Source organism: Bubalus bubalis, chromosome 9 (genome assembly GCF_019923935.1).
Source record: "Bubalus bubalis isolate 160015118507 breed Murrah chromosome 9, NDDB_SH_1, whole genome shotgun sequence".
NCBI classification, from domain to species: Eukaryota; Metazoa; Chordata; class Mammalia; order Artiodactyla; family Bovidae; genus Bubalus; species Bubalus bubalis.
The window spans coordinates 65,815,696-65,842,492 of record NC_059165.1 but is presented as its reverse complement, the minus strand read 5'-3'; the positions used below and the strand labels follow the sequence as shown (position 1 = coordinate 65,842,492).

Below are 26,797 nucleotides of genomic sequence, written 5' to 3'. Positions count from 1 at the left end.
GGTCTGTACTATTACTGTCCTAAGCTTTTTCAGAGAAGACTGAGTAACTTCCCCCAAGTCACACTGTGAGTAAGCAGAGAAGTGGGATTCTGCTAATCGGTCGTGGCCAAACTGGGTACCAAATCGTTGTATGCAACCAGAATACACCAGTCAGTTGTGTCATCCACTCCCCACTCAACCTGGGGCACATAGGTACAATATCAGTTTTCCAGTAGCTAAAGGGAAAGCACTCTCCAGAAAGAGTCAACTGCTGTGGAATTAGACACTGAAGGAGACAGGTGCCACACCCAACTTTTTGGAGCCCAAAAACTGCTGGAGAGAACAAGCAAGCTCCGCTGTATAGAGTAGGGGCAGGATAGGGAAGGAAATCCCATTTCACTCCCCAGATGGCACTCTTGATTGGAAAAGGACCCACTACCCCAGGCACTGACAAATCTGAATGGCTTCCTTTTAAGTTCCCTACATCTGCAGCCATTAAAGAAGTTATCTCAAAAGAAGTTAGGAGTTTATTAATCCGTTTCATCGAAGAGAGTCAGCCACTTTACATTATACCAAGATAGATTATGCAGGCAACCGAGAGACCCAGAAAACATCTGCTAAACAAAATCAAAATTAATGGTAAACAGACTGCAATTCTTGATAGCTGAAGTTCACCCAGATGCAAAGAACTAAAAAGGGGCTATTAGAGGCAGCTGCCAATTAAGGGAATAATTCCAAGGGTTTTCACAAAAGTGAGGCTCTAGTTACACACTCAGGACTGGCAGGTCATGTTTATGTAGGAGATGTGCATTGCTAAGGAGACAGAGCCACCCTGCCTGTGTGACTGTCACTTCCCTCTCTTTTTCTGTGAAGACAGCAGCATCCCTCCTCTCAAGTCTCCCTCACAAGCCCTGCTGGAAGCCACGACAGGCTGGTCTAGACGGCAATGTGTGAGTGAGCCATCGTAGGGAAGATGGGTAATGCAGTGTGGCATTGGTGCCCACCCCCAAAACCCACAGCCTCTAATCACAGCACAGTCAAAGACATCTGGAATAGCTTACTGATCACCCCACGCTCTAAGAGATGGCTGACAAGGGCTGAATTATCCGGGCCGCTTGCTCAGCTCACTCGAGTGTTCTCTCATGACTGTAATTCAGTGTGATGGGATCAGTTAGAGAAAAGCACCGGTTTGGGTAGATGGATCCCCACAGTTATCATCAGCATCAGCCCTCAGAGTGGACATGGGAGTGTCTCAGTGAGGTGAGGTTGGCACCTTTTGTGGAAGCTTCAGAAAAAAAGTTGAAATTAAATTGTAGGTGACTAGAGGGAGGTGTAAAAATGCCTGCATTAGAGAGGCAATGAAGAAGCAGCCATCTGCCTTCCCTGTGCTGCTGGCAAAGGGGGGCCCAGGGCGAGAGGATGATGTAAGACTGCCCTGGAGGTGGAAGGAGGTACCAACTGGGGTACCAAGAGACATCCTCCCAAGGTTGCTGTCCTGCCACAATATCCTCTATCGCCCTCCAGGCTCCCCTGAGAGTCCTTCCCATAAATCTAAATTGGAAACAAAGCTCCCCTAGAAAGTTTTCTTCCAAGAGGCCCTCTCAGCTCTCTGGGCTTGGCAGTGATCATGTATGCTTAGAAATCCTTGGGTGATGAAGCGAGATCAAATCATCACCTGCCCATTAGAGAGAGGTTCAGTGTCTCAGAGAGACATTGGTCCAGAGGGACCTTGGCCCAAAGGGCTCTTTATTCCTACTAAAACAAGCATGAGAAGGAAGGAGTCTCATGTAAGGTGCCATCTGCTCTGCTTATATCATGGGTTACTGAGAGTCAAGGGAGATAAAGAACATGCAACTCTTGGAAAACTTCGGAATATCTAAGATACAATTAACATTATCTCACCACTCTCTCCACACACCACCTCTGGAAGACAGACACATGCTGGGGCATGTCCTGGGCTCTGTCAAAGCGGTCCCTCTTTGTGGACTCTTTAGAGCAGGGCTTGCAAAGGGCATTGTGTGCTGGCTGAGATGATCAAGCCCAGCCAGAGATGATCAAAAACAAATCAAGATGCCATGGGGAACTAAGTTTGGGAAAGGCTGCATATTACACTCCCTTTTCAAAGTCCTATTTAACATCTTAACAACCTAAGAGATTCTGCAATAAAAATAACAACCAGCTTGATATTGAGTCCGGCTTTTACCAAGTGTTTTATTTTCCTACGGCTGCTATAGCAAAGTTCTGTAAAGTAAGTGACTTAACAAGAGAAATCTGTTTTCTCCCAGTTCTGGAGGCTAGAAGTCAGAAATCAACGTGTTGGCATGACCACCCTCCCTTTGAAGGCTCTAGGGGAGGATTCTCTGTCGCTCCTTCCTAGCTTCTGCTGATTGTCAACAGCCCTTTCTGTTGCGTGGCTTATGTACTCAGTCTACTCTGTGCCTCCTTTAGAACATGCCATTCTCCCTATGTCTGTGTCTAAATCTTCTCTCCTCAAAAGGATCTCACTTATTGGATCATGGTCCATCCTATTCCAATATGACCTCATTGTAATTACACATTTGCCAGGACTATATTTTCAAGTAAGGCCACATTCACATATTCTGGGTTAGAACTTCAAAATATCTTTTTGGGAGACACAATCCAACCTATAATACCAAACCTATTTGAACATGGAGCACTTTCATCAATGCATTAGCTGGGAATATCTGGATATCCACAGAACACTTCCTATAAGTGCCCCTGTAGAACCAAAACCAAATGATTCAGCGCCTCTCTTGTATATCACTGGGACAGGATCAGAGTGAAAAATACATATAAAAGGCAATTTTTAAATTTGCACTTAATTCAGGAAATGATTGTTGAGCAACTATAGGCCCTGGGCTAAGGCCTTGAGGAATTTAGGAGTGAAAGAGGGGAGGGTCTCAGCTCTCAGGAAATGAATGACTTACTAGGAGCCCTTAACTCCCAGGTAAAGTAGGGTAAGCAAAACTCTTCAGAAAGAGAGTTGGAAGGGATAGGAGAGAGGTGGGATGTCACAAGATGAGGGACAAAGAGCCGGCAGGCTGCAGGGACAACGCATGAGGCAAGAGAGCCAGGCTACAGTCTGAGAACCATGACAGCACTGGATGGGAGGAGCACAGGGCAACTAAGCCACAGAGCCCATCTGAGGCACGCGGTGCATTCGCGCCACCCTAATGATCTCCAACACACCGTGACCTAGCCTGGACTCCGTTCCCACTGCTAGTATTAGCTCCCTCACCTCTCACTCCACAGACGTAATCAAGAGCTTCCAAAAGTTAGAGTGTAAAGTTGCAATTGGTTATCCATGTGTAGCTATGAGCCCTGGTTGGAGCTGATATCCTGAGTCAGATGTTACATAAAAACAGAAAAGTATCTTAGGTTTTGTGGTCCAGAGGCTACCCCTCTAGACGGTTCCAGGATCTCCTGGGCCTGGTAAACTAGGCAGAAAAATTCAGAGGGTTAATTATCTGCTCCTCTTTCAGTGCCAGATCAAGTCAAAGCTAAGTGTTCATTGCTAGACAATAATGTCTTATTTGTGTTTGCAGGAATGTTTATTGAAATATTCACAGCGCTTCTACTATTTTTATACACATACACTGTTCTGGGGAAGATTAACAACCCTACTACCCAAGCCATTGAATCTCAGACTTAAAAAATACTCAAAACTGACCTACAAGGTCCCACTCTTCCTTCCTTCCTGCCAGGTTATAAGCACTGACATTAAGGCACTGGGCTATCTCAGGAATTTTCAAACACTCAACTTTAATAGAAGCAAGCAAGAAACATCAGCTCACAGAAGGAAGAAAAATGTTTCTGTTATATCAAGACAAATTTACCAGTACAAACCCAAGGCATATGTTCCCAGTAAGCCAGTTATGAAAGATGCTGCTTCAAGAAAGAAGAGAAAATAGAGAAAATAGAGCACAGCCTAACCATGCCTTTGCTCACCCTGAGACATGTAAGTCTAGGAATTTGGAGTCTCAGGTACAATATGGTCTTTTATGCCTTTGAGCAAAAATACACATGGTTTTCTCATATCCTAGCCTTACTATTTAAAGACATTTCTAACTCAAGAACAGTAAGAGTCCAAAACAGTTAAGCTCATATGTGATTCCATAATGCAAATAGTGCTGTGCACCAGTCACACACACTCAGGAGTAGTGGAATGAATAGTATTCTAAACCAAAGTTCATGCCAACTTGTCTCCTAATGGCTATTTTTCTCCAGGTTACATGGTCATAACATTATGAACACAACTTTGAATCAGAAGCAGGCCTTCCCTGCCCCACCCACCTTCATCCAGTACCATTCGATTTTGACGTCCAAATGATGTAGTTTACGCTATGGATGCAGTTCAGAGGATGCTGAGCCCAAAACCAGAGACAATGGCGAATGAGAGTGAAAGCCAGAAAGTTCATCCTAGAGCTAGATTAACCAGATCCTTTGTATCCAGGATTCCAGTACCGCAGACAGCGGCAAACAACTGGTTCTATGAACCCATGAGTATAGACAGTACGGAAAGTTTAAGTCTAGGGGCACACTTCAGCAACACGGCCCTTCTGTGTTTTTCATTGTGTTGCATAAAATAAGAACTAACCAAGAGGCAAGGTTTTTAGATTTGAAAATCAGTATGGTATTTTCTCACTTCTAATGATTGGTGCTCTTTTTGGAGACAATACCACCAAGAAGGGGGTGTGGTTATAGCTAAAACCAAAGGCCAGACCCCAGACCGAGAACTCACTTTGGTTCCTAACTTCATCCTCCCATCCCTGAAATACAGGGATGACTGGTGGTGATTTCCATAAATCATACAAAAGACAGTCTCTTATTAGAGACTAGGTATCACTGAAAGCAAGTTAAGAGTGACTTCAATTTCCACTAAAAGACTTCATAAATTACCACCCATATATATTTATCTCAGTAATCAGAAAACAAATGCATGAGAGGAACTCTGGCAGGGAAAATAAAACATGGTGGAATTGTTTTCAAAAGGAAAATTAATTACTTATATCTATTTCAGCTTAACTAAAGTCGTAAAAATCTAATCAGAAATATTTTTCACAGTGGCACCTTTTCCCAGTTATTGAAATACCTCAAACCATAAACAATTTTTTATTGTTGATGTAGTTTTCACCAGGTTAAATACTTATTTCAAACTTCACTCAGAAATGAGGCTTCTTTTGAGAGACTGCACACAGTATCATGAATGGGCCAGTTCCCTAGACCCCACCTCTGACACCTAAAGGCAGAGGACACAGCTTTCACAAGCCAACTCCGGCTTTCGCTCCTGCGGTCCCTGAGACAAGCGCCAAGGTCAGCACCCAGCACAGGTCATGCGAAATGTCAAAGAACAGGCTGCCCACAGTCTGAAGTTAGTCTTTACTGTAACAAACTACATCCATATGCCCACAATGAGAACGAAGTGAGTATGAGTGCATCATCCCTACCTTCTCTTCTTCTGACGTCAAGGCTTCTGGATTCCTGCAAGACAAGAAAGATTTGGTGTTTTTGAAGAATAACTCATATGTAAAAATACTTGCAAATACCTCACCTCTTGTTAGACATTCATTCACAGAAGGGTGAACAATCTCATAAATAAAAGACATTCAGCAGTGTTGGGGCTCCTAAACTCTCAACATATACATACACATCTGTAAATGTAAACCACTTGCTGCTTTGCTGGCTTAAGCAAACATACTGTTAATCATGCAGTTTTTAATGAGCAGACCCAACTCTCATGGTCTTCCTTATATGGAAACTGGGCTGGTTCCAATTGTTAGGAAATACCTTGTTTTAAGTTGAATTCCCACCCTTGACCTAGACTGCAAGTGTTTGTAGGGAAGACATAAGTAGACAGGAGCCAGAATGACGTGAGCAACAGCAGGCTGTGATTTGTGGTGCCATGGGAAAGACCATTATTGTTCCTGTGCAGGCCACTGGCATGATCCGGTGATTGACTATGCTCCTCAATAGTTTCCAAAGCGTGGGAAACTACGGACAATTTGGATAGCCACTCCATGCCACTGGACTAGATTAAGCCTTGGCTCTTCTTAATTCAATCTCATCTTCCTGCAATGTGCAGAGCAATAAGCAAAGTGCTTCAGAAATTACATAGGTTAAAGACAGAGTCCTTGAATTGAAGATATTTACAGTTGAACAGAAGGGTACAGAACAAACACAAATTACTGAGAAATAAAGAGGAGATTTTGCCTTGATGAATACCAATATGTTCACAATCAAATGAAAAATGTAAGGGGAAAAAAAAGGTTTTTTAAATAACCTTTGCAAATAACAATTTGCAAATAGAAGAATGGGCAGGCTTTCAGATAGAAATATGGGAGGGAGGGTGTACCAGGAAGAGAGAATAGCTTAAGAAAAGGCCAAAAAGTACAAGGCATGGTCAGGCAGCAGGAAAAGGCCCAGTGAGAAGTAATGCAGGGAAAGGCTGAAATCTATTGTGGTTTCATGACTAGTAAAAAGCATCTACAATCTGTTGTAAATGACCCAGTTATGATAAAGAGCCTAATATTGAGATTAAAGTGAAAATCCATGCTTAGCATTAGCATGTCTTTCATACCTTAGCATTCTCGTCTAGCATTCTTACGGGGCGAGGAAGGGGGAGCCAATATTAGGAAGGAAACTTGAGGAGGCAGTGAAAAGATTGTCCTGTCTTGCCTAAATTACACTTTCTGACTGCCATCTCTGTAATGAGTCAAAAGGCCAAGTGGAGACCAATGGAAGACCATGTCACAGGCCAGCAGCCTATCAGCAGGCACAATTATCCAAACAGGCTTCCCAAATGCTGGTTCTTCATAAGCTCAAGGGTCAAAAGAGGGAGGCTGGAGAACAATAACTGGAACAAGAGCTGCTGCCACAAAGCACATCATGCACTAAGTACAGCCAGCTCCTTCTACACTGCTGCTCAGACTCTGCTCTAGGGGCTGGCACCTCCGTCCTGGAAGTAACTAGTATTTGTGGAACAGGAAATCAACTGTTATAGCTTGAGAAAAAAACCTTATGGGAATTTTACTGTAATTGCATAAAATGTATAAATTACCTTAGGGTACGTTGATCTCTGTATAACGTATCTCCTTATTTAACATGGTATTTTTAATAATTTGTTCAAGTCTATTTTTATTTCTTTCAAGAGTATAATTTTCCTGTATATATTCTGAAAATGTCTTTATTACATACCTTTTGTTATCATAAATGGAATTTGTCTTTCATTATATCTTATAACTGTTTCTTATTTGTATATTTGACAGCAATTGAGGTTTACATATTGATATAACAAACCACTTGACTGAGTTTCTTATTGTTTGTAATAGGTTTCAAATGATTCTTTTGGCATCTCGATTTGTTGATTTATACAATATGCAAATAGCAATGATTTTCTTTCTTTCTTCCAGTTTCTATTGTTGCTTACTCTAGTCTTATTCTTACAGCTAATTCTTTCTCTAATGTTAAGAATTTTGAACGTAGTGAGCATCCTGGTCTTCTTTCTGATTTTAAGAAGAAAACCTGAAGTGTTTCCCAATCAAGTAAAATGCTGGCTTTTGGCCCAGATATGTTTATCATATTAGTGAAATCTATGCATATTTTATAGACTTTTTAAAATAAATTTATGTTCTAGCTTGTCCCCTAACTTGCTTATTTATTGGCTCTTTCCCTCCACTGGAATGTGAGTTGGGATGGTGCCAATATCTTTCTCACTCTTGCATTTTCAGTGTTATTTATAATAGGGCAGATGCTCAATACATATTTGTTGAATGAAAATAAAATAAATGTGTGTTGACTTTAACCAAATACTTTTTCTGCATTTATGGAGGTATCCTATGATTTTTTCTCCTCAGCTCTATTAATTCGATGGCTTATCTAGTAGATTTCATAGTAGTCAATTATATCTATATTTATGGAGTAAGCTTTTCTTAATCATGATGTGTTTTTTAAAAAATATGCTGCTAGATATTGTTTACTATGATTTTAAACACATTTTTGCATTAGTATTCATAAATGAGATTAAGCTATAATTTTAGGTGTCATTTTTCTCAGTTTCAGGAATTAAAATTATATCAGTTTCATATACTGGATTTGGAAGTTTCCCTTTTATTATGCACTGGAATAGTTTCAATAAAAGTGGACCTTTAAGCTTTCTGCAACTTTCTTTCTCAGATATTTATTAAAAAGTAGAGGAAGTAGAGGGTCATAGAGGTTAACATTTGTCCAAGTTCTCACATTTTGGTCAATGGCCAGCTGGGATTTAAATTCCAAAGTCTAATTACAAAGCTTATGCACAAAACATTCTAACTCCACTCAATTAATAGTGTGAAAATTAGATGAGATAGACTTCTGCTTAAGGCCATGAGAGAATAGCTTGTATTAGGCCAATCCTTCTAATAACAACTACAAAAATTGGATAAATAACAACAACAACAAAAGTTTTTGAAGGCATGTGAGAGCAACAAAGGCAGACAGAACTTAGCCAATATTTGGAGAGAAGAAAAGGCTTTGGTGGAGAGCCCCATATTTACTGCCAGATTTTCCCTTTGGGGAATTTGTGGTTTTTCAGACAAGCCAAACAAAGTAATGTTTTGGGGCTTAAAGTAGCCTCACTGAGTTGGGAGATACCTGAGTTGAGGCTACAAAAGCAACCAAAACTTGAGGGTCTGCAATCCTAGAAAACGGAATCAGAAAGAAATGAACTCAATAATTTGTCCAGCCTCCTCTTGAGTTATATTATTATGCTTGAATTGGATATATAAAGAACATGAGGTTGAGAAATAAGCAAAAAATTTGCCTCAAACAAACTAAAAAGCAAACTGAAACACTAAAAACAGATTTTGACAGTATCATGATGCTCGGAAGACAAAAATTAAGCTCTCAAAGGAACAATGGTCCTGGTAAATGCAGCTGACTTTCAGTTAAAATCATATATTCTCAAAGAACTTCTGTTCCTGAGTAGATCAAGATGATCTGCCAGCATTCCGTATCTAACAAATAAAAGTAAGTCCTCTCTGAGAGACAATAAAGTAATCCAAACACCATATAATTTTTCATAGTTTTGACCTAAAACTAATAAATTGTTAGCTATCTCTCCAGAATAAAAAAGGGGGGGCATTATTCAGGATGAGAAGAGAGTTGAAATTCAGGGTCTACAGCCATGATGAGCCATGTGCAAGTCCCCACATGGCAAAGGAAGGAAAATTCTTTTATAGAGGTAAAAATATTGATAAATTGAGAGGGTAATAGTAAACATAGAGTTAATGGCTTTTCATTGGCTAGGTTGTTGCCAGGAAATGAAAGGAGTCTTTCTTTTCCCTTTTGAATTCTGCTCTTGTTACAGCATATGAGAACTCCCCCTTCTTATCTCTCAGCTCTATTTAATTGAGGCTTTTGTTTATTAATTTTTTTAACAATACATAATGTCTAGCATCCACACCAAAATTACTAGGCATGATGGGAAACAGTATCAAATGACTAAAATTCAATAAAACAGACAGCATAAACTGATCCACAGGTTATCCAGAGTTTAGAATTATCAGACACAAGCTCTAGAATAAGTATGACTAATATGTTCAGGAAAACAGAAGATGCTGAATTTCACCATAAAATTGAAATTAAAATAAGAAATGGAAATCCTAGAACTAAAAAATCAATGACTGTCAGATTCAACAGGAATCTAATAGAAGACTAAACACAATTAAACAGAGGATTAATAAGCCAGAGCCTAGGTCAGTAGAAAATAACCAGACTGAAGCTCTGAAAGGAAATAATAAAGAGTAGAAAACACAGGAGAGTATGAGAGACATTTTGGAGAATGGTGAGAAGTTCTAACAGTATGTAATTGAAGTATCAGATAGAGGAAATTAGGCAGAATCAATATTTGAAGAGAGATGCTTGAAAAATTTCCAAAATTGATGAAAGACATCAATCCAAAGATTTAGAAATCTCTAGAAACTCTAATCAAGATAAATACAATGAACACCATAACTAGGTCCTCAGGAAAATATACTTGAATATTCAAGGACAAAAAGAAAAATCTTTAAAATAGCCAGAGAGTGGGTGGTGGAGGTGGAGGTCACATCACCTACAAAGATCGGATAGCCAACTTTACAGGAGAAAATAACGGAACCAGAAGAGGGTCTACAATCCTAGAAAAGGGAATCAGAAAGAAATGAACTCAATAATCTGCACAGCCTCCTCTTGAGTTACATTATTATGCTTGAATTGGATACATAAATTCAGTGACATCTTTAAATGACAGATGAAACGACATCTTTAAGTGACAGATGAAACGACATCTTTAAATTTATGGAAAACTTTGAATTCTATACCCACTGAAAGGATATTCATAGGGTAAAATAAAGATATATCTAGACAGACAAAAACTGAGAGAATACGTTGTCAGCAGATTAATACTAAGAGCAATACAGGGAAACACTGCACAAAAGGAAAGTGTTTTCAGATGAATGCATAGTTGTCCAAGAAGTAATAAAGAACAGGAAGAGTTAAAAAATGAACAAATCTGGTTCTGTCTGTTTAACACAACAACAATAACGCTCTCTAAGTTAATACTATCTACAGGACTAAAATGAATGATGATACGATCATAAATTCAGGAGGTCAAATGGAATTTAAGTATTACAATCCTATTAATATCTAAAAAATGGTAAAACCAATGCTATAAGGTCAAAGGAGTGGGATTACAAAAAACTAACTCCCAAAAAAAGACAAGAGAAAAGGGGAAAGAGGAATAAAGAAGAGAGAGGAATACATTAGATTTATAATGATAAAAGAACAATAGGAATTAATAGCAATTCTAAACTTGTACACATCTAACTACATAGTCTAGAGGGGTGGGATGTGGGGGAGGGGATGTGAGAGAGGTTCAAGAAGGAGGGGATATATGTATACTTATAGCTGATTCACGTTGTACAGCAAAAACAACATTGTAAAGCAATTATACTCCAATTTAAAAAATAAATTTTTAAAAAAGATGGTTTCTGGGGGTACTGGGAATGTTCTAAATTACAATCTTGGTGGTAGTCACTTGGGTGTGTTCAATTTGTAAAAATTAATGGAGTTCTATTCCACACTTGAGATGTATACATTTTTCAGTATGTTTGATACATGTCAATCAAAAATTTTAAAAATATTAGGTCAAAGTACTCATAGTACACAGCAGAAATTTGTTGAAGAAGGGGAATAAATCACATGCCCTAACTTACAGATGAGGGTGGTTCTACAGGAGGAAAGGCTACAGCTTGCTCAATTGTCACAGGGCAGCAAGTGGCCAGGCTCAAGTCTTGGAAATCCTACCACCATGCTCTGCTGTGTGTGCTAAGTCACTTCAGTCATGTCTGACTCTTTGCAGCCCCATGGACTGTGGCCCACCAGGCTCCTCTGCCCATGGGATTCTCCAGGCAAGAATACTGGGGTGGGTTGCCACATTCTCCTCCAGCAGATCTTCCCAACCCAGGGATCGAACCCACAGCTCCTACAGCTCCTGCACTGTGAGTGGATTCTTTACCACTGAGCCACCTGGGGAGCCCAGTGTATTCTGCTGCCTCAAAGCAAATACTCAGTGAATATTCTGGAAACATGTGACAGGAACTAAAAGATGGAACTCTGAAGTCAGATGGATCTGGGCTGGATCCTGGCTTATTCCTGATGGTCACGGCCCTGCCACCTTTGATTAATTATCTCACCTTTCTGAGCCTCAGTTTGTTCATCTGTGAAATAAGGGTAGGAATGGTGCCTTCTTCATAGAGTTGTTAGGAGGATTTAAGTGAAATATAAGCCTGTAGCACACTTAGTATGGTGGCTGGCATACAGTGGTCCTGAAACGGTGGCCATCACCATCTTTATTGCCATTAATGAAGACAACAAAGGTGGAGAAATAGTAAGATCACTTGGGGGAGGGCAATGAGTTCAATGTCTCCATCAATTATTGTGGCTCAATCAGAATGTCTTCCCAGTACTTGAAAAAGTACTCCCCCAAAACCTGTAGCAGAACTGAACAGAAGAGAATTCACTGACAGAAGTGACACCAAGACCCCGAATGCTTTGCTTAAGGAAGAAATTATCTGCTGCAGAAGCTTCAAACCAGATGGTTATAAATGAGAGTTAGCACATGGGCATTATTTAACGACTGAATTTCTTTAACTAAAAATCTAATTTTATTATGGTATAAATCACACTTTCTTGAAGTAGGGAATTAATTTTAGATTTTTCATTTAGTGTTCATAACCTTTCCACGAATTTGACAGCCAAATCATTTAAAACGTCATTTAACCAATACAATACAACAGCTTTATTCCTCATTGTGCCCTTCCTGAATCCATTATCTTTCACTATAACGTAGGGGAACTTAAAGTAAAAAATTACCATCCCATAAAGCTGTATTTCATTGTGCAGTTGAACTGCATAATCTTTATTTTTGAATCAATATAATGTGAGTGCTGAGTAATATTTTTCATAATCCAAAAATCTATTACAGATTCTCAGCTACCAAAAACGTAGTTTGCAAGCTGCTGAAAGAGGACAAATGAAGATCCTCAGATTCTGTGCCTGGATCCTTTACATCCATCTTAGGCGGTGCTCATGATCTTAGGCTGTATGTGAGGCTCAGGAAAAGAAGGGTGGACCTTGGCCCCAGATCAAATGCACCCCTCCCTGGCCATGAATCCAGTCATCCTTGGTTAGAGAATAAGTCTCAATTTATCACTCAAAATGTTATGGGATTCAGTGGCTTCTGGGAAAATGTTGGCTCTGTGAGTTAGCCAAGTGGGAATCAAAACACCCACTGCTCAGAAGAGGAAGCCACGGAATCATGAAGCTGAATGAAGCTTGATGTGGCCAAGGTTTTGCAGACGAAGCAGAGGTGAGTCTTGTGCAGACGGGGCTGAAGGCATCTAAGGGCTGGACAGCTGCAGGCTCTCAGCCCTGCCAGTGTCCTGGTGGTGAGCCCATGACTGGCAGCACTTCAGTCCAGCATCAGGGGAGCTGAGGAAGCCCCCTGCTTCAGAGTTCCTCAGGCTCCTACTGCCTGGAGAAGCTACGAGAGGAAGCCCCATGTGCTCAATTTATAAATCACTCGGTACAGTTGGGATGCAAGCTTTGCTAACGGCACTCATCACTACTGAAATACTGACATCTAAATTCTAAGGTTTTCATGTCTGAGATGCTTTTAACACTAATGCTTCTTTAACAACCTTTCTTACAATCTTTCATTTATTTATTTGAATTTTAAAAACTTGACTCTTAACGACTTTGATTTTTGCTAGCAGGACACCACTCTGCAACTAAAGCCATAAGGACAGGTAGAACACAGTGAAATAAAGGGATGCCTTATGTAGCATATATTCGATCACTGCCTCCCGCTTATTGAGCATACAACAAGCACGCTTTATCTCACTTCTATTGTTCAGGTAAAGGCAGAAGGAAAACCTTCTGTTAGATTTGTTGTTAGATTTGCCAGAGCATCACGTCAGGGCCTTCGAAGCTGGATGAAGAGAGAATTAGGGGATTAACCCTAAACTCAAGAGCCAGCTTGAGAGCCAAGGTGAATAATCCCGCTAACAACAGGATTTCCTGGAGGGTGTAGAGGGTATGTCTGAACGTGAGCTTTCTCCTCCAGTCATGTGGAGCACACAGCAAGAGCTCGAGGAAACTATCACCTAGGAGGTGCCTGCTCCTGAGGAATGCCACCTCGTCGAGGGGTCAGAGCTCATCTCCTACCTCCCTGAGAACAGCGCCATGTGCTAGGAGCCCTCTGGGTAGAGTGGTGTGTCCTCTCAGGTAGACTGCCTTAGAGGTGGCAAGGGCACAGCTGATCACCCTACACCTCGGGATGCTGGGAGAGCAGAGGGAGCTGGGCACAAGCATGGTTGTTCCCCCTCTCAGCCCACAGGCTTCCCAACCCAGTGATGCCTCCCCGGCCTCTATCAGGAAACCAGGCATGGAATGGGTGGGGAGTATGACCACACAGGCAATGAAAAGACCTTCTCCATATTTCAGGGCTGAAACGTGGACCCCATATGGTGAGCAAGTTCTGTGTCCCCTTTACTTCCTGTCCAACAATAAGTGGATCAGTGTGAGCAAACTGGTGCTTACACAGGACCCAAGTGTTTATTGGAGGTTTATTGAAACAAATGGAAGAGTCCATGCATGGATAATTTTGAAAAAATATCACAGGAATCTCTTTATGATTAAGCTATAGGCATCTTTTTTTTTAAGTCATTGATATGAACCCACCAATAGCCTCCCTGTGGGGAACACTTGTGAGGAACATCAATTTCCTTATGTCTATGGAGGAGATGGAAACAAGACCCTCATAGCCTCCAGGGGGTCCGAGCAGCCTGTTATTAGTAAGCGCACCAGCAGCCGCAGCGCTGAGGGAGCTGCCCAGACACCTGCCACTCCAGCTTCCCCATCTGGAGTGGCATCCCCATCGAATGGGCAGATCAGACTGCCCACACAGGATGGATTTAGCTGACAATTCAGAAACACAGGCAGAATCCCTCAGGCAGTGCTGCTCAGTGCTTTCTGATGGGGAACATAGAGGGGCTGCACTGGAGGGAAGCTGCGATGCTCTAAAGAGAAAAGTATTAATGGTGATTATGAGACACCACAGAGAAAAGAAAGAATGAGAATATGTGCCAGGCCTTCAGAAATTCAGGTGACTTGGATGTTAAATTTCTTGTTTCTAGAAGCAAAGAATGAATAGATTTATCATGTGAGGATTTAGGGATTTTAAATTCTCAGTATTACTTAAAGCTATATATTAAAGGTTATTCATTTACAATTAAAAAAAAAAGTTGGCTCTGGATTTAAAATTGTCTTCTGTGGTGAATCTACCAAAGTGACAGTACAAGTAAACATTAAATTACATTTGATGCAATAAATGTCAATGACAAATAGATCAGTCCAACTTGTTAAACACCATCACCTGCACACAGCCAGATGAAAAGACTGAGGAGGAAAGAGGGCACTTTCCAGCTTCATCTCTCTGACAACCCAACAAATTAAAAACTGATTAAGTTTTTTATTTAGAAAAGTATAGCACAGTATCATTTCTGCTTGAGGACAAGCACTCACCCCATGCAGGTCTCTTCTAAGAGTTAGCAGCATGGGGCTCTAACTCAGCACCCCAGGGACCACCCCATCAACTAACAGTCATCCTCTCCAGGGACACCAGACAGGCTCGACAAAGCCCAGCCCACCACGCAGAGCTGATGAACTGCAACGTGCCACGGCCACACAGGACTGCCATGAACTAGGACAGCATCTATCTCCCCCCAGCCTGCATCTCATTCCTCTTTCATCCCACCGCAGGGTCTGGCCTGTCACAGACCCTCAACAGATGGATTGCGAGGAAGAAGTCAGTTTCTTTCACGGTCTCCGGAGGAGAGTATGGGGCTAGTGAGGGTCTCCTCTGGGCTCGTGGAACACACTGACTGCCTTTGAAGTCTGACTTTCCATATTTTCCATTTTTAGCCAAGTTTCCACAGGATCAGGGACAGCCAAGGACGCCTTCCTTACTCTGGGAGGTTTCACGCCCACCAGCTGCCCTATCCTGTGCTCTAGTCATCCATGAGCCGCAAGACAATCAGGACCATTTTACAGGTGTTCAGGGAGGACAGGTGGCCTCTGGGAAAGGGACAGTAGTTTATGTTTTAATTATTCATTATCCCCTCCAGGTACCACCCAATAGATAATGTAATTTAACATCGACCTGTTTCATATGATATTAAAACCTGCTACTTTTTTTCTTCTGCCAGCTACAAGCCCACAATGAGGTTTAGAATAACCTGTGTCTGAAAAACTAAGAGACAAAAGAGGGAAAACAGCCGCCCTCTGGTAGAGTTCTCATGTCTATTTTTCATTCTTGCTTTTACACATGGAGTAGGGGTGGGTCACAGATAGAGATCATCTGACTTAAAGATGCAGAAAGTTACAGAGCCATGGTGGGGCTCTTTTTTCCACCCACAAACCACACAATATTTATTGAATAATAAATGTGTAGCACACAATCCAGCTGTATTTTTTTTTTACACTCATTCATTTTTTCATTTGGCAACTTCTGTCACATTAGCTGAGTAACCTGGAAGTGGTCTGTTGCCTGTTTTCTAAAAGGCTCTTCCATCGCTACCTGCATCATTCACAGTCTTAAGAGTTTCAGAGTTGACTTTAGAGAGTAGCTACAATTTGCCTGGCAGACCACACTGAGATTGATAATTGGCTGCTTGTCCCTCCCATTTGAGCCTAAGCCTGCAGCCCAGACATACTGCTTTACGAGCACAAGTAGGAAAGAGAAAAAGGCAGGTAATGGGTGAGAAGGTGAGCACATGAATGACAGGCACACTCACTTCCTCCAAAAGAAATAGTGCAAACCCCTCAGTCCAAGTGCCACAACCAGAGTCTCTCATCTTGCCCAGAAACAATCCCCTCCTCCCTAGTCCTCCTGCTTGGCCAGTGGCCCTTCTGCCCCCGGGGCATAAACTCTACTTCATTTATCACTTTCCGCTTCTGCAGGCTCATCCTTGCAGAGCATTTTTGTCAGGCCTTATCTTGCCATTCCCACCACTTTGATTCTCCCTGACACACACAGCCCCTCACCCAGCACTCCCAGCAGAGCTCCTGGTAATTCTCCTGCCCGGTTCGTTTATTCTTACCTTCATCTGTCCATGTATTTGTTCATTCAGTAAATACTGACTGACCTGGGGACACAGCAATGCCAAGACAGTCACAACCCTTGTCCCCATGAGGCTTATGATCTCACACAGAGAGACAAACACAAACAAGCAAATGCAATGTACAGAACATGTCACAGTAACAAGTGCCACAGTCAAAGACAAAGCAGGGAACGGAAACCAGGACAGAGGTTTTCTACTTGTGACAAGGAGGGCCCCTCCAGGGGCTGCTGATTACAGACCTGTCCCCTGCTCCCTGCTGTGCACAGCACGACCTTCCCCTGCTCAGAACCATTTTGTCATCCCTTTAAGCCACCACAGGAAGTGAAGAGGAACTAAAGAGCCTCTTGATGAAAGTGAAAGAGGAGAGTGAAAAAGTTGGCTTAAAGCTCAACATTCAGAAAACAAAGTGGCATCCGGTCCCATCACTTCATGGCAAACAGATGGGGAAGCAGTGGAAACAGTGTCAGACTTTATTTTGGGGGCTCCAAAATCACTGCAGATGGGGACTGCAGCCATGAAATTAAAAGACGCTTCCTCCTTGGAAGAAAAGTTATGACCAACCTAGACAGCATATTAAAAAGCAGAGACATTACTTTGCCAACAAAGGTCCATCTAGTCAAGGCTATGGCTTTTCCAGTAGTCATGTACAGATGTGAGAAACAGTTGGACTATAAAGAAAGCTGAGCACCGAAGAATTGATGCTTTTGAACTGTGGTGTTGGAGAAGAGTCTTGAGAGCCCCTTGAACTGCAAGGAGATCCAACCAGTCCATCCTAAAGGAAATCAGTCCTGGGTGTTCATTGGAAGGACTGATGTTGAAGCTGAAACTCCAATACTTTGGCCACTTGATGTGAGGAACTGACTCATTTGAAAAGACCCTAATGCTGGGAAAGATTGAAGGCAGGAGGATAAGGGGACGACAGAGAAGGAGATGGTTGGATGGCATCACCGACTCAATGGACATGAGTTTGAGTAAGCTCTAGGAGTTGGTGATGGACAGGGAAGCCTGGCGTGCTGCAGTTCATGGGGTTGCAAAGAGTCAGACATGACTGAGCAACTAAACTGAACTGAAGCCATGACGCAAGCCCCCATCTCCATTCTCGTCTCCCTGTCCACAGCTGTGGCACCAGCAGTAAGAACTAGCAATGGATGCAGTCATGGCCCCAGAAAGCAGCAAGTGTGATGAGGGCCACCTCTGTTTGCTGAGCCCTCTCCACTCACCTTCTTCAATTTTCACAGCCCCCCCTTCCACCGCAGATGAATCCCCAATGCCACCCATGAGCCTCTACCACCATGCCTCCCACTCAACTCTTGGCAATTTTTGATTGTTGTCTGGATAAATAATTAGCCTGGGCTCCTATGAGTATCCGCTTCTATACAGGGAGATAAATCTACTAACACCCTTTGATTAGAAAGCACTTTCATTGTACCACTATAAACTTGTATTAAAAATGGAACCTAAAGTAGTTTAAATTAAATGAGTTATATATAATTAAAAAGCCTTTAAGGCACAATAAGGCTCCTTTTCAATTTTCTTTTATAACAGAGTCAGAAAGAAAGGCACCCAATGGTCAGCATAGCTGGACTGCTATTCACATAGTAGCCAGAGCTTCTGAAAGTGCTAGATAAAACCGATAGTTTTCTCCTGTCCTTTCCCAGCTGCACTTAAGTAGGACATTCCAGAAACTTGAGTCTGCTCGCCCACGAGATGACATTCAGAGCAGTGCCTAGAAGGTGGTTGTGAGAATAGAACGAGGTGCGTGTGAAGAACTCTGAGCATCACTGCTCAGCTGGAGAGACGTCTGCCCTCTGCCTACTGGTCAGGAGCCAGGCCAGCCTTAGGCACCCACACCTCCCAGAGGGCCTTGCACTTGGGGCAGAAGCACATGAGACTTTGTCTCCAACAGCTGGAACCATCTCTCTCCCTGAAGAGCAATTTGCTGAGAAGGACAACTCTGAGGGCATTCAATCTGCACTTCCTCCATAAGCTAACCCAGTGATTCTCGAACAGGGATGTTTTAGGCAATCCAGAGTTCCGACCACACCCCAGCCCAATTACATCACAACCTCTAGGGCAGGGACACATGCATCAGTGTTTTTCATAAAGCTTGTTCCAATGCATGGATACGATCTCCCCCAGAACAGGCTCTCACTCTGCTCATCAGTGCTGCTCATCACAGAGCCGGGCAGCCTCCAATGGACCACCACGGCTTTGGCAGGTACCAGGAAGGCTTTCTCAGGCATAGCCACTGTACACAGAAGCACCAATTTCTCTTTCCCAGCAAGCTTTAGTAAAGCAGGTGGATAACAGGGCAGGCCTGGGCTCTCTTTCCCTGGGGAGCCATGCAACCCCAGTATCCAGATCTCAGCAGCCATTGGGTGCAGGTGGGAAGGGCAGGCTCAGCACCAGAGCTGGGAGCCTCCCCAGGGATGGGGAGAACAGGATGACCGGCCTGGAGGACATGAGTTGGCTTTAAATGGTTGTAAAGGTGCTCATCTGGGCCCCAGCACCTTGGGTTTCCAGCGCCAAGATGCTAAGTCCACCTTAGTGACCACACCTGTAAGCTGGGATTCAAGGTAGTGCCTGTGAGACTGCTAGGAGACCTTACAGAGGAAGGGTGCTTGGTGGCTGCTATAACTTACCAGTTCCCCGCTACGGACACCATCTGGGAGACTGTCCGGCATCGCCCTGACCCCAACCCCGAGCACAGCGCCCAGAACCAAACAGGTACTCATCAGTGTCTTGGGGCCCCTGGCGCAGAGAGGGGCCAGCAGTTTTGTTGCCCCCGTAGGCAATAACGGGCAGAGACAGGGTGCAGGATGGCTCCATCAGTTGATACAGTGTCCATCGTGAACCACCAACACCCAGCCAGAGCTGTCCCCTCACTCCTCTTCTTGCACCCACCCCAGGCTATCTTCCCTGACCTTCTCTGATCCTCAGGTGCTGCCCATGAGCTGACTGGCTCCAGCACACTAAAATGCCAGGATTCCTTCCCCTCAGGGCTCTACAGTGGGCACTCTGTATACTGTATGGTGGGGGCCTGCCCTGCCCCCAGAGCAGCCCTTCCCTCCTCATCCATGGGGCAGGAGCCAAGACTTCCTGGTGTGCTCACCCACCTGGAGGAGGCAGGCACACTTCCACAGGAGCCAGCGCCGGCTCCCACAGCTGAGCCAACCTCAGTGCCCTGTGTACCTGGGGCTGCCCTACCACTCCCACCTCTGGGGAAGAGAGGACCACCCTCCAGAACAGCCTCCCTCCAATAGCAGGAACATAAGGAACTCTGGCTTTAACCCAGCACTGACCCCCTCGCTCTCTTCCAGGGGCTAGTAGAAGAGTCAGCAAACACCAACATTTTCCCACTGGGATTACTGACCCTCCAGAAACCTGTATCTGACAGTAATCGCCTTAGTCACCAATTCTGGGGCTCTTGCCTCTTCCCTAAAGTCAAGGGCCCAGAGTCTAGCTTCCTAACTCTCAATCCTGGACAGTTCTCAACCCTTAGGCACTGGCCAAGGCCAATTCTTAGAAGCAAAAACAGGGAAAACCACTCATCACTGTCATGCTTAGGCCTCCATCCAGAGCCCAGACACCCAGCTTTCTATTACACATGCACAGCAGTGGGCCTGGCCAGGCTCTGCCCTACACGAGGGCAGATGCTCAGGGATCCACAAGGCAGTGGCTGCAAAGTCCTTGTTAGACCCACCTTGAAAAAGGGAAGAAAATAGCCTAAGAGATGTTAATTCTTGTGGGTTCCATGGCTGCCCCATAGGCCCTTTCCCACAGTGGGAGAAGACAAGAGAAAGAAGTGTGTGTTGGGGAGCCAGGGTGAAGAGGGATGGGAGGACATGCTCTGCCACTGCCCCCAGGGTAGGGCAGGAGGCTCTCTCAAGCTGTGCTGCCCACTAGGAGGTGATGGGGTCTTATCTGACATGATCGAGTCTGCTCTTGCCTCCAAAGTTCATCATCAAATGTTCTTTTAAATTTTGGCTGTTCCACGAGGCAAGTGAGATCTTAGTTCGCCAATGAGGGATGGAGCCCATGCCCCTTGCTTTAGAAGTGTGGAGTCTTAACCACCAGACTGCCAAGGAATTTCCCAAATATCCTTTCCTGAGCCTCAAAAATATGTAAGGTAGGGGTGGGGGTGGGGAAAGCAGCTGGAGCTTGAGAGGAGCATGTGGGATGGTCAGAAGGCAGTGCAAAGCCCAGGTCCACCACTTCACACATGGGAGACCTCAGGCAACTCACCCATCATCTTGAAGCCTCTGCTTCCACATGAATAAAATAAGAAATGTAATGGTACCTCATAGAATCTTTTTGAGAGATCAATGAAGTGATGTACTTAAAGCTTTGACAAAATGAGAGCTGTTTATTAATGTTATCAACATTCATAGCTATGGAATTCAAAGGAGTCTCTATCAGGAATCTACTTATTCCTTATGAGGAGTGTCTTCAGATGCCCAGCTCTGAGCTCCAGAGGGCCCCTGGCCTGACATCTCTGGCAGTGTCCCTGGTTCCCTAACACACCATGCTTTTAGTTACCCAGAAATAGACACAACAGCAAAACCCAAGTTGCGAATGCAACAAGATTCTGCACCTGGCTGGGAGCAAAGCTCAGCCCCAGAACTGAGAGAACATCCATCGTGTCTAGATTCCGTGGCCTAATTATCTCACGGCAGCTCAGTTGTGCTGTTACTTACTGGATTCCACGGAGTGACAGCCCCTCTAAGAAGAGACACCTGGTAAAGTCATGACCCCCCTCCCACAAAGCCCCTTCTTTCTTCCCAAGAACAAGTCCATCTAAACCTCAAGGCAGCTGTCCTAAAGAGCTCCCTGCCCTACAAGATGCATGAGCGCAGAGTCGCAGGGCCACCTCCAAGCCCCAAAGCCTGCTGCCCTTTAGTCAGTTTGCTGACAGGGCGTGAACACAGTCACAGGGGCCGGGAGGGTCAGGGGGACAACTGGCGAAATGCTGAGCCAGCACATAGCCATCAAGCAGCCTTTACAGCCTGTCAGCTGGAATGAGCCAGGGAGGGTAAACTGGGCTTCCAAGCTGCCTAGCCGCAGACAGTCCAGGTTGATGTGGTGAGGGTACCACGGAGACAGGTAGAGGAAGCTGGGCATACAAAGCAGAAGACCATGGCATACAAATATTTAAGACCATGTAGGCAGGTGTCCTAACCCAGTTCCAGCTCTGAAGACAGGAAAAAGCACAACTTGATAAATTGCCAGCACTTCTGAAAATTCAGCACACATTGCTCCAAGTGCTGAAAAGTTGGAGACTGGCTCCTCAGCCTTATCAACCCCGGCCACCCATGGTGACCTGCTCTCTCGCTCCTTCACTCGAGCCCCCCAGGCCTGTACCCACAGCCTCCATTCAGAGCCCCTGAATGGCACTGCTCCTCTGGGGACCTAACCCTTGGCCACACGTGATGGGACCAACGCAAATGCCTGGCCAAGCTGAGCCAACCAGGTTCTGAGACTAGCCCTAGACTGGGTAGCCCAGGGCCCTGAGGCCAGAGCTTGGTGTACTGGCAGGGCAAAGCTATAAGATAAAGGCTATGAGACAGGATCTGCAGGTTTGCAGAGAAGTGGATATCCAGAGAGAACAGGGAGACAGCAGAGAGGTGCATGCTGGAGACGGTGAGCTGGGCAGAGGTGGGAAGGGGGACAGGCTGCCTGAAGACTCTAGCCTTGTACCCTCGAGGCAGCCTGCAGGACTCCAGAAGGTCTCTGGGGCCTCAAGATGACACATCTGTGTACACAAACACATTGGAAGGGGATTCTGCTCATAGCCACCAAGGGTCCCTCATGAGTCACTTGGCCAGCAGGCCTGGGTAACCATGCCCAGAGTCCCTCTTCTCCTTCCCCAACAGCCCTGGTCCTGCTCCAGCCCACATCTACATGTGAAAAGTCCCTCCTCCTCAAATACTTACGTGTTCTCCCCACCCACATCTCTGCCAGCCTCTCCAAGTCCCTCTGTCTCCAAGAGGTCCTTCCCAGCCTGCCTCCCACCCAGTGCCTCTCTGCTCTTAACTCTCCCGTCACCCAGTTAGGCCCACACTGCTAACCGAACACGTTCCACTCACCATGTGCATGTCATAGGGGATTTCTTAGAGCCATTTGTGATGGTTCCCTTTCCCTTCTCATAACCCCGAGGCGAGACATCAGCCCACCACCTACAGGGCTTTCCTACAGAATGCAGCTCAGGACCCACCTTTCTCGTAGTGCAAAAACAGTCATTTTCAATGAGGTAAGGCTTCAAGTCTATTTTACATTTTCGTCTAGAATGTATAATGAATCACAGATAATTTTGTCCTAGTCAGCATGGTCACAGAAGTGTTTTCTTCCTGTGAATTACTGAACCAACTGGTACAACCCGTTGGACATGGACAGAAACCTAGCTCAAGATGGGACTCGAAAGGAAGAGCTAAGACTCCCGGGTATGACAGTCTGGGCAGTGGGGTGGCACCGTCACACATGACAGCATCCTCGGTGAGACGAGACAGAGCAGCAATGGGCAGCTGTTCCCTCCTTGTCGCCAGATAAAGTCCTCTGGGCCAACAAGAAGGCGAGGGCCATACTGGACAGAACCACCTTAGCAGAGGGCCCAGAGGGATGCACGCCTGCTCTGGTGGACAAGTTCTGGTGGACAGCACTAGCTGCTGCAGTAACCACAGTGTCCGGCTCGTGGGGGTGACACCCTGAGATGCCAGCTTCTTCCAGGCCCCAACCAACCCTCTTGAAGGTTCCAGGGCAGCTGAATCATGGGCCTTGGATGAACCTGTGACACTAGGTTTGCTATTAGCCACAGCCCTTCTGCAGAGGAGAAAGTCTGGACCGTGACAACAAGCATCCTACTATGGGACCAGGAGTGGGCCAACAAAACCAGGGAAGGGCAGGGGGCTCAGCTTCCTGCTTTGTTATTTGAGAAAGAGACCTCATTTCCTTTAGGCTAAAGTCAACATAGGGTTAAATTCCTCTACTAACTCAGATTCTAATAGCCAAGGTCTCCATCACCTTCCCAATTCTCCACCCCACTGGTCCTCAAGCCCCAAGAATACAATCAGTTCCATTTCTCCCCATCCAGTAGGCCCTAGACCATGGCCAAACACACAGCGGAGTGCTCAGTGGATACCCACTGATGACTAGGATTTAAGACCACCTGATGTCCCCATTGGCCCAGATATCCGAGGGTCCAGAGACCCATACCAGGTAGGTATATTGCAACCCGAGAAGGTCAAGTGGGAAGTTCTGCTTTTAGACGTATTCCTAAACTACACTGCCAAAGGAGGAACACTCAAGAACAAGGCAGAGAATCCCTTTCTTCACCGCCAAATGCTAAAAGTGAAAGTAACAGCATATGTAACAACCAAAGAGCAGTGAGTGGAGGAGGGAGAGGAGGCAGAGTGGGGCACATTTTAGAAGCACTCCAATTAGAGCATCACCTGGCAGGCCTCCCTCATTTCAAATCTCCTGGTGTCCCCAAGTCTACTTCCCTGGAATGAATGCACAAAATGTGGCATCAGCAGAACCACAGAAACCTCAGGTCTTCACTAGAGAGGAAGTTTTCCAGCAGGTTTTAAATGCAAGGCTAGAAAAGCAAATAAATGGGAAGAGTTCTGTGTTTTTTACTTAGACAGCAAGCTTTAAATGATAGAACGGCTTAAGCAAGCTTTCACTCCAGTTGACCTAAGACGTAGCATCAAGAAAAGCCATCAGGAGTCTTACACCTATTTAGCAACATCCCCAGAGACAGCTTCTGTTCTCACTGCCCTCAATCCCTTCCTCCCTTTGTAGGGATAGTTGGCAGCCACCCTCCCTGGAGCCACAGGCTATTTCTGCTGACCCTGAAAATGTGAAACATAAACAGGACATCCTGCATTTGAGTTTACATTGCATTTTCGGGTTCCCATTTCAGATGAGGGTCCGGTGTGCCTGTCTCGTGTTCCAGCGTCTTTGCAGAAGGGACCATCAGGGTCAGGCAGGCCCAAAGCCCACTCTGTGAGGGAGACAGGAAGTGAGTCAGGGATTCAACCCCCTCCCCTATACACAACCCATAGGGCTCTATTACGCTTCTACTGGATGCTGGAAAGGATGCTGGAAAGAGTTGAAACTGTGACTGGATTCTACTATAAGTGGAAACCAAAGAACCGTCTGGTCTCTCCACGGATTTTTTTGTAAGGAGTCCTAGAAACTCAAGTCTCCTTGTCTAAATTCCTATGTGATGCCAAAGCAATAACAGAAGGTCTCTGAATCATTCACTTACTTGACAAGTAACTGAATACCCTACTGTGTACCAACCCCCGGGGACACTGGGGACCCAGGGGGCCCAGACTCCAGGACACTGACCATTCCTCCAGAAAGGGGACCATCCCACCACAAGAGCCACCCTGCTGAACACTTGAGTGACAGGTGGCAACATGCCAGCTCCCGGTGTGAGAGAAGTGCACAGTCTTCTTGATGTGCTTGGTAGGGTTCTGAGATCAAGGGCACAAACCACAGCTCTGACAGCCGTGTTCTGAGCAGCTGTCCATGCCGGAGATACATGTACCATCTTAGTCCTCATGACAACTCTGAAATCAGGACTTTTATTGCTTGCATTCTACTCAATGCTAAGCTGAAGGTCAGAGAATAAGGAACTTCCCTCAACCACACAGCTGGAAGGGAAGAAGCAGATCTGAGCCCCTGGGCCCCTTGACAAAGGGCCCCCAAGTCAAAGGCAGAATAGGAGATTCCTTAGGCAGCAGCGCAGACAGGCAGTGCGGCAAGTGAATAGTTTGGTCCCAGCTGGAAAAAGCAACTATGGGATTTTAAAGCAACAATAAACATCGTGGAGGATGAAGAGAAAATGTAGAACCTCCAGGGTCCAGTTAGGTCATGGCAGGGAAGGCTGCCTACAACCTGTCTATGCTAAGAGCTTGCCCACCACCAGCCAACAAACCACCAAGAGCACACACAACTCTCAGCCTCAGTAGGGAGAACTGTGTAGTCAGAAAAACAGGCCATGCTCCAGAGGCAGGGCCGGAAACCCAGGTGGTCATGTTGGCCACCTCTGTGATGGGGCCAATCTGCCAATTCCCTCAGAGCTGGTTAGGTGACCAGCCACCATGGTTCTTTAAGTCACTTCCTATTCCATTAAGGGCTCACTGGTCACCAGTGGTATCCCCTGGAAAGAACTTTCCTGAGGTAAATACAGTGATGAATTCCCAACTCTTAAAAAAATACACACACACAGTTTCTATCCCAATCCAGACTCTCAACGGTTAAAGTATTTTAACAAAATTAACAGTGGTAGCTTTCCTTTCCAAGTAAAACTTCAGAAGCGTTTCAGTTTGAACTCAAGACACTCTTGGAACACTGGTAAAGCGGGGAAAGCAGGGCTCAGTCTCCAGGTGAAGCATCAAGCAATCACTCAGGTGCTTTTCTAAAACCGCCTACAGCTGAAGGGAAAACAATGGTGGTTCCCTACAGGCCAGCCCAGCATCTTGTCAGCACCAGCTTCTCCACTCCTACCCTGCACAGAGTCAGGCGGAAACGCACCCTTTGGCCAGGGGAAGACCTGAGTCCCACAGGTCACTCACCCTCCATTCTTCTCTCTAGCCAAGAGCAAACTCTCTTGAGTTTTCTTCTTCCCAACTAGAAGTGAAACAAGACTGCCTTTTATTAGGATGAAGAAGCTGTCCACCAAACAGCAGTGGTGTGTCAGGTTTCATGAGCAGACTAACGAGATGGCAAGAAAGTTTCAAGATCAAGAAATCCTCACCCCACTTTCCCTTTAAGCTCTTCTGTCACCTCCACATAGAGGACTGCTGGACCATGGAAACCTATCTGTAGGGGGACTCGCCACCACCTACACGGAGGGCCCAGGGGCCTCTTTCTGAGACGAGCACCCATCCTATCCATCTTGGAGCTAATAGAGCTTTCCAGCCATGAAATTAGGACAGACACCACAGAATACAACCCTGAAACTAGGTCTGGGACCTAATGTCTTGACAGGGCTCAGACTCCATCTCGGCAGGAAATTCAAGGCCACACTACTGCATGCTTCTGTGGGTTTCAGTTCCCTGTGAACTACCACGTTGGCCAAAGACTTTGCTTGG

The 26,797-nt window shown here is 44.9% G+C and overlaps 1 protein-coding gene across 2 annotated transcripts in view; it reads right to left on the bottom strand.

Annotated features, from left to right (window-relative positions):
- FSTL4 (follistatin like 4) overlaps positions 1-26,797 on the bottom strand; it is a 447,609-nt gene that overhangs the window by 398,346 nt on the left and 22,466 nt on the right. For both annotated transcript variants that reach the window (XM_025292703.3, XM_006065073.4), the window contains exon 3: positions 5,448-5,481. In XM_025292703.3, the coding sequence (XP_025148488.2) occupies positions 5,448-5,481 (34 nt within the window). The remainder of the gene's footprint in view (positions 1-5,447; positions 5,482-26,797) is intronic.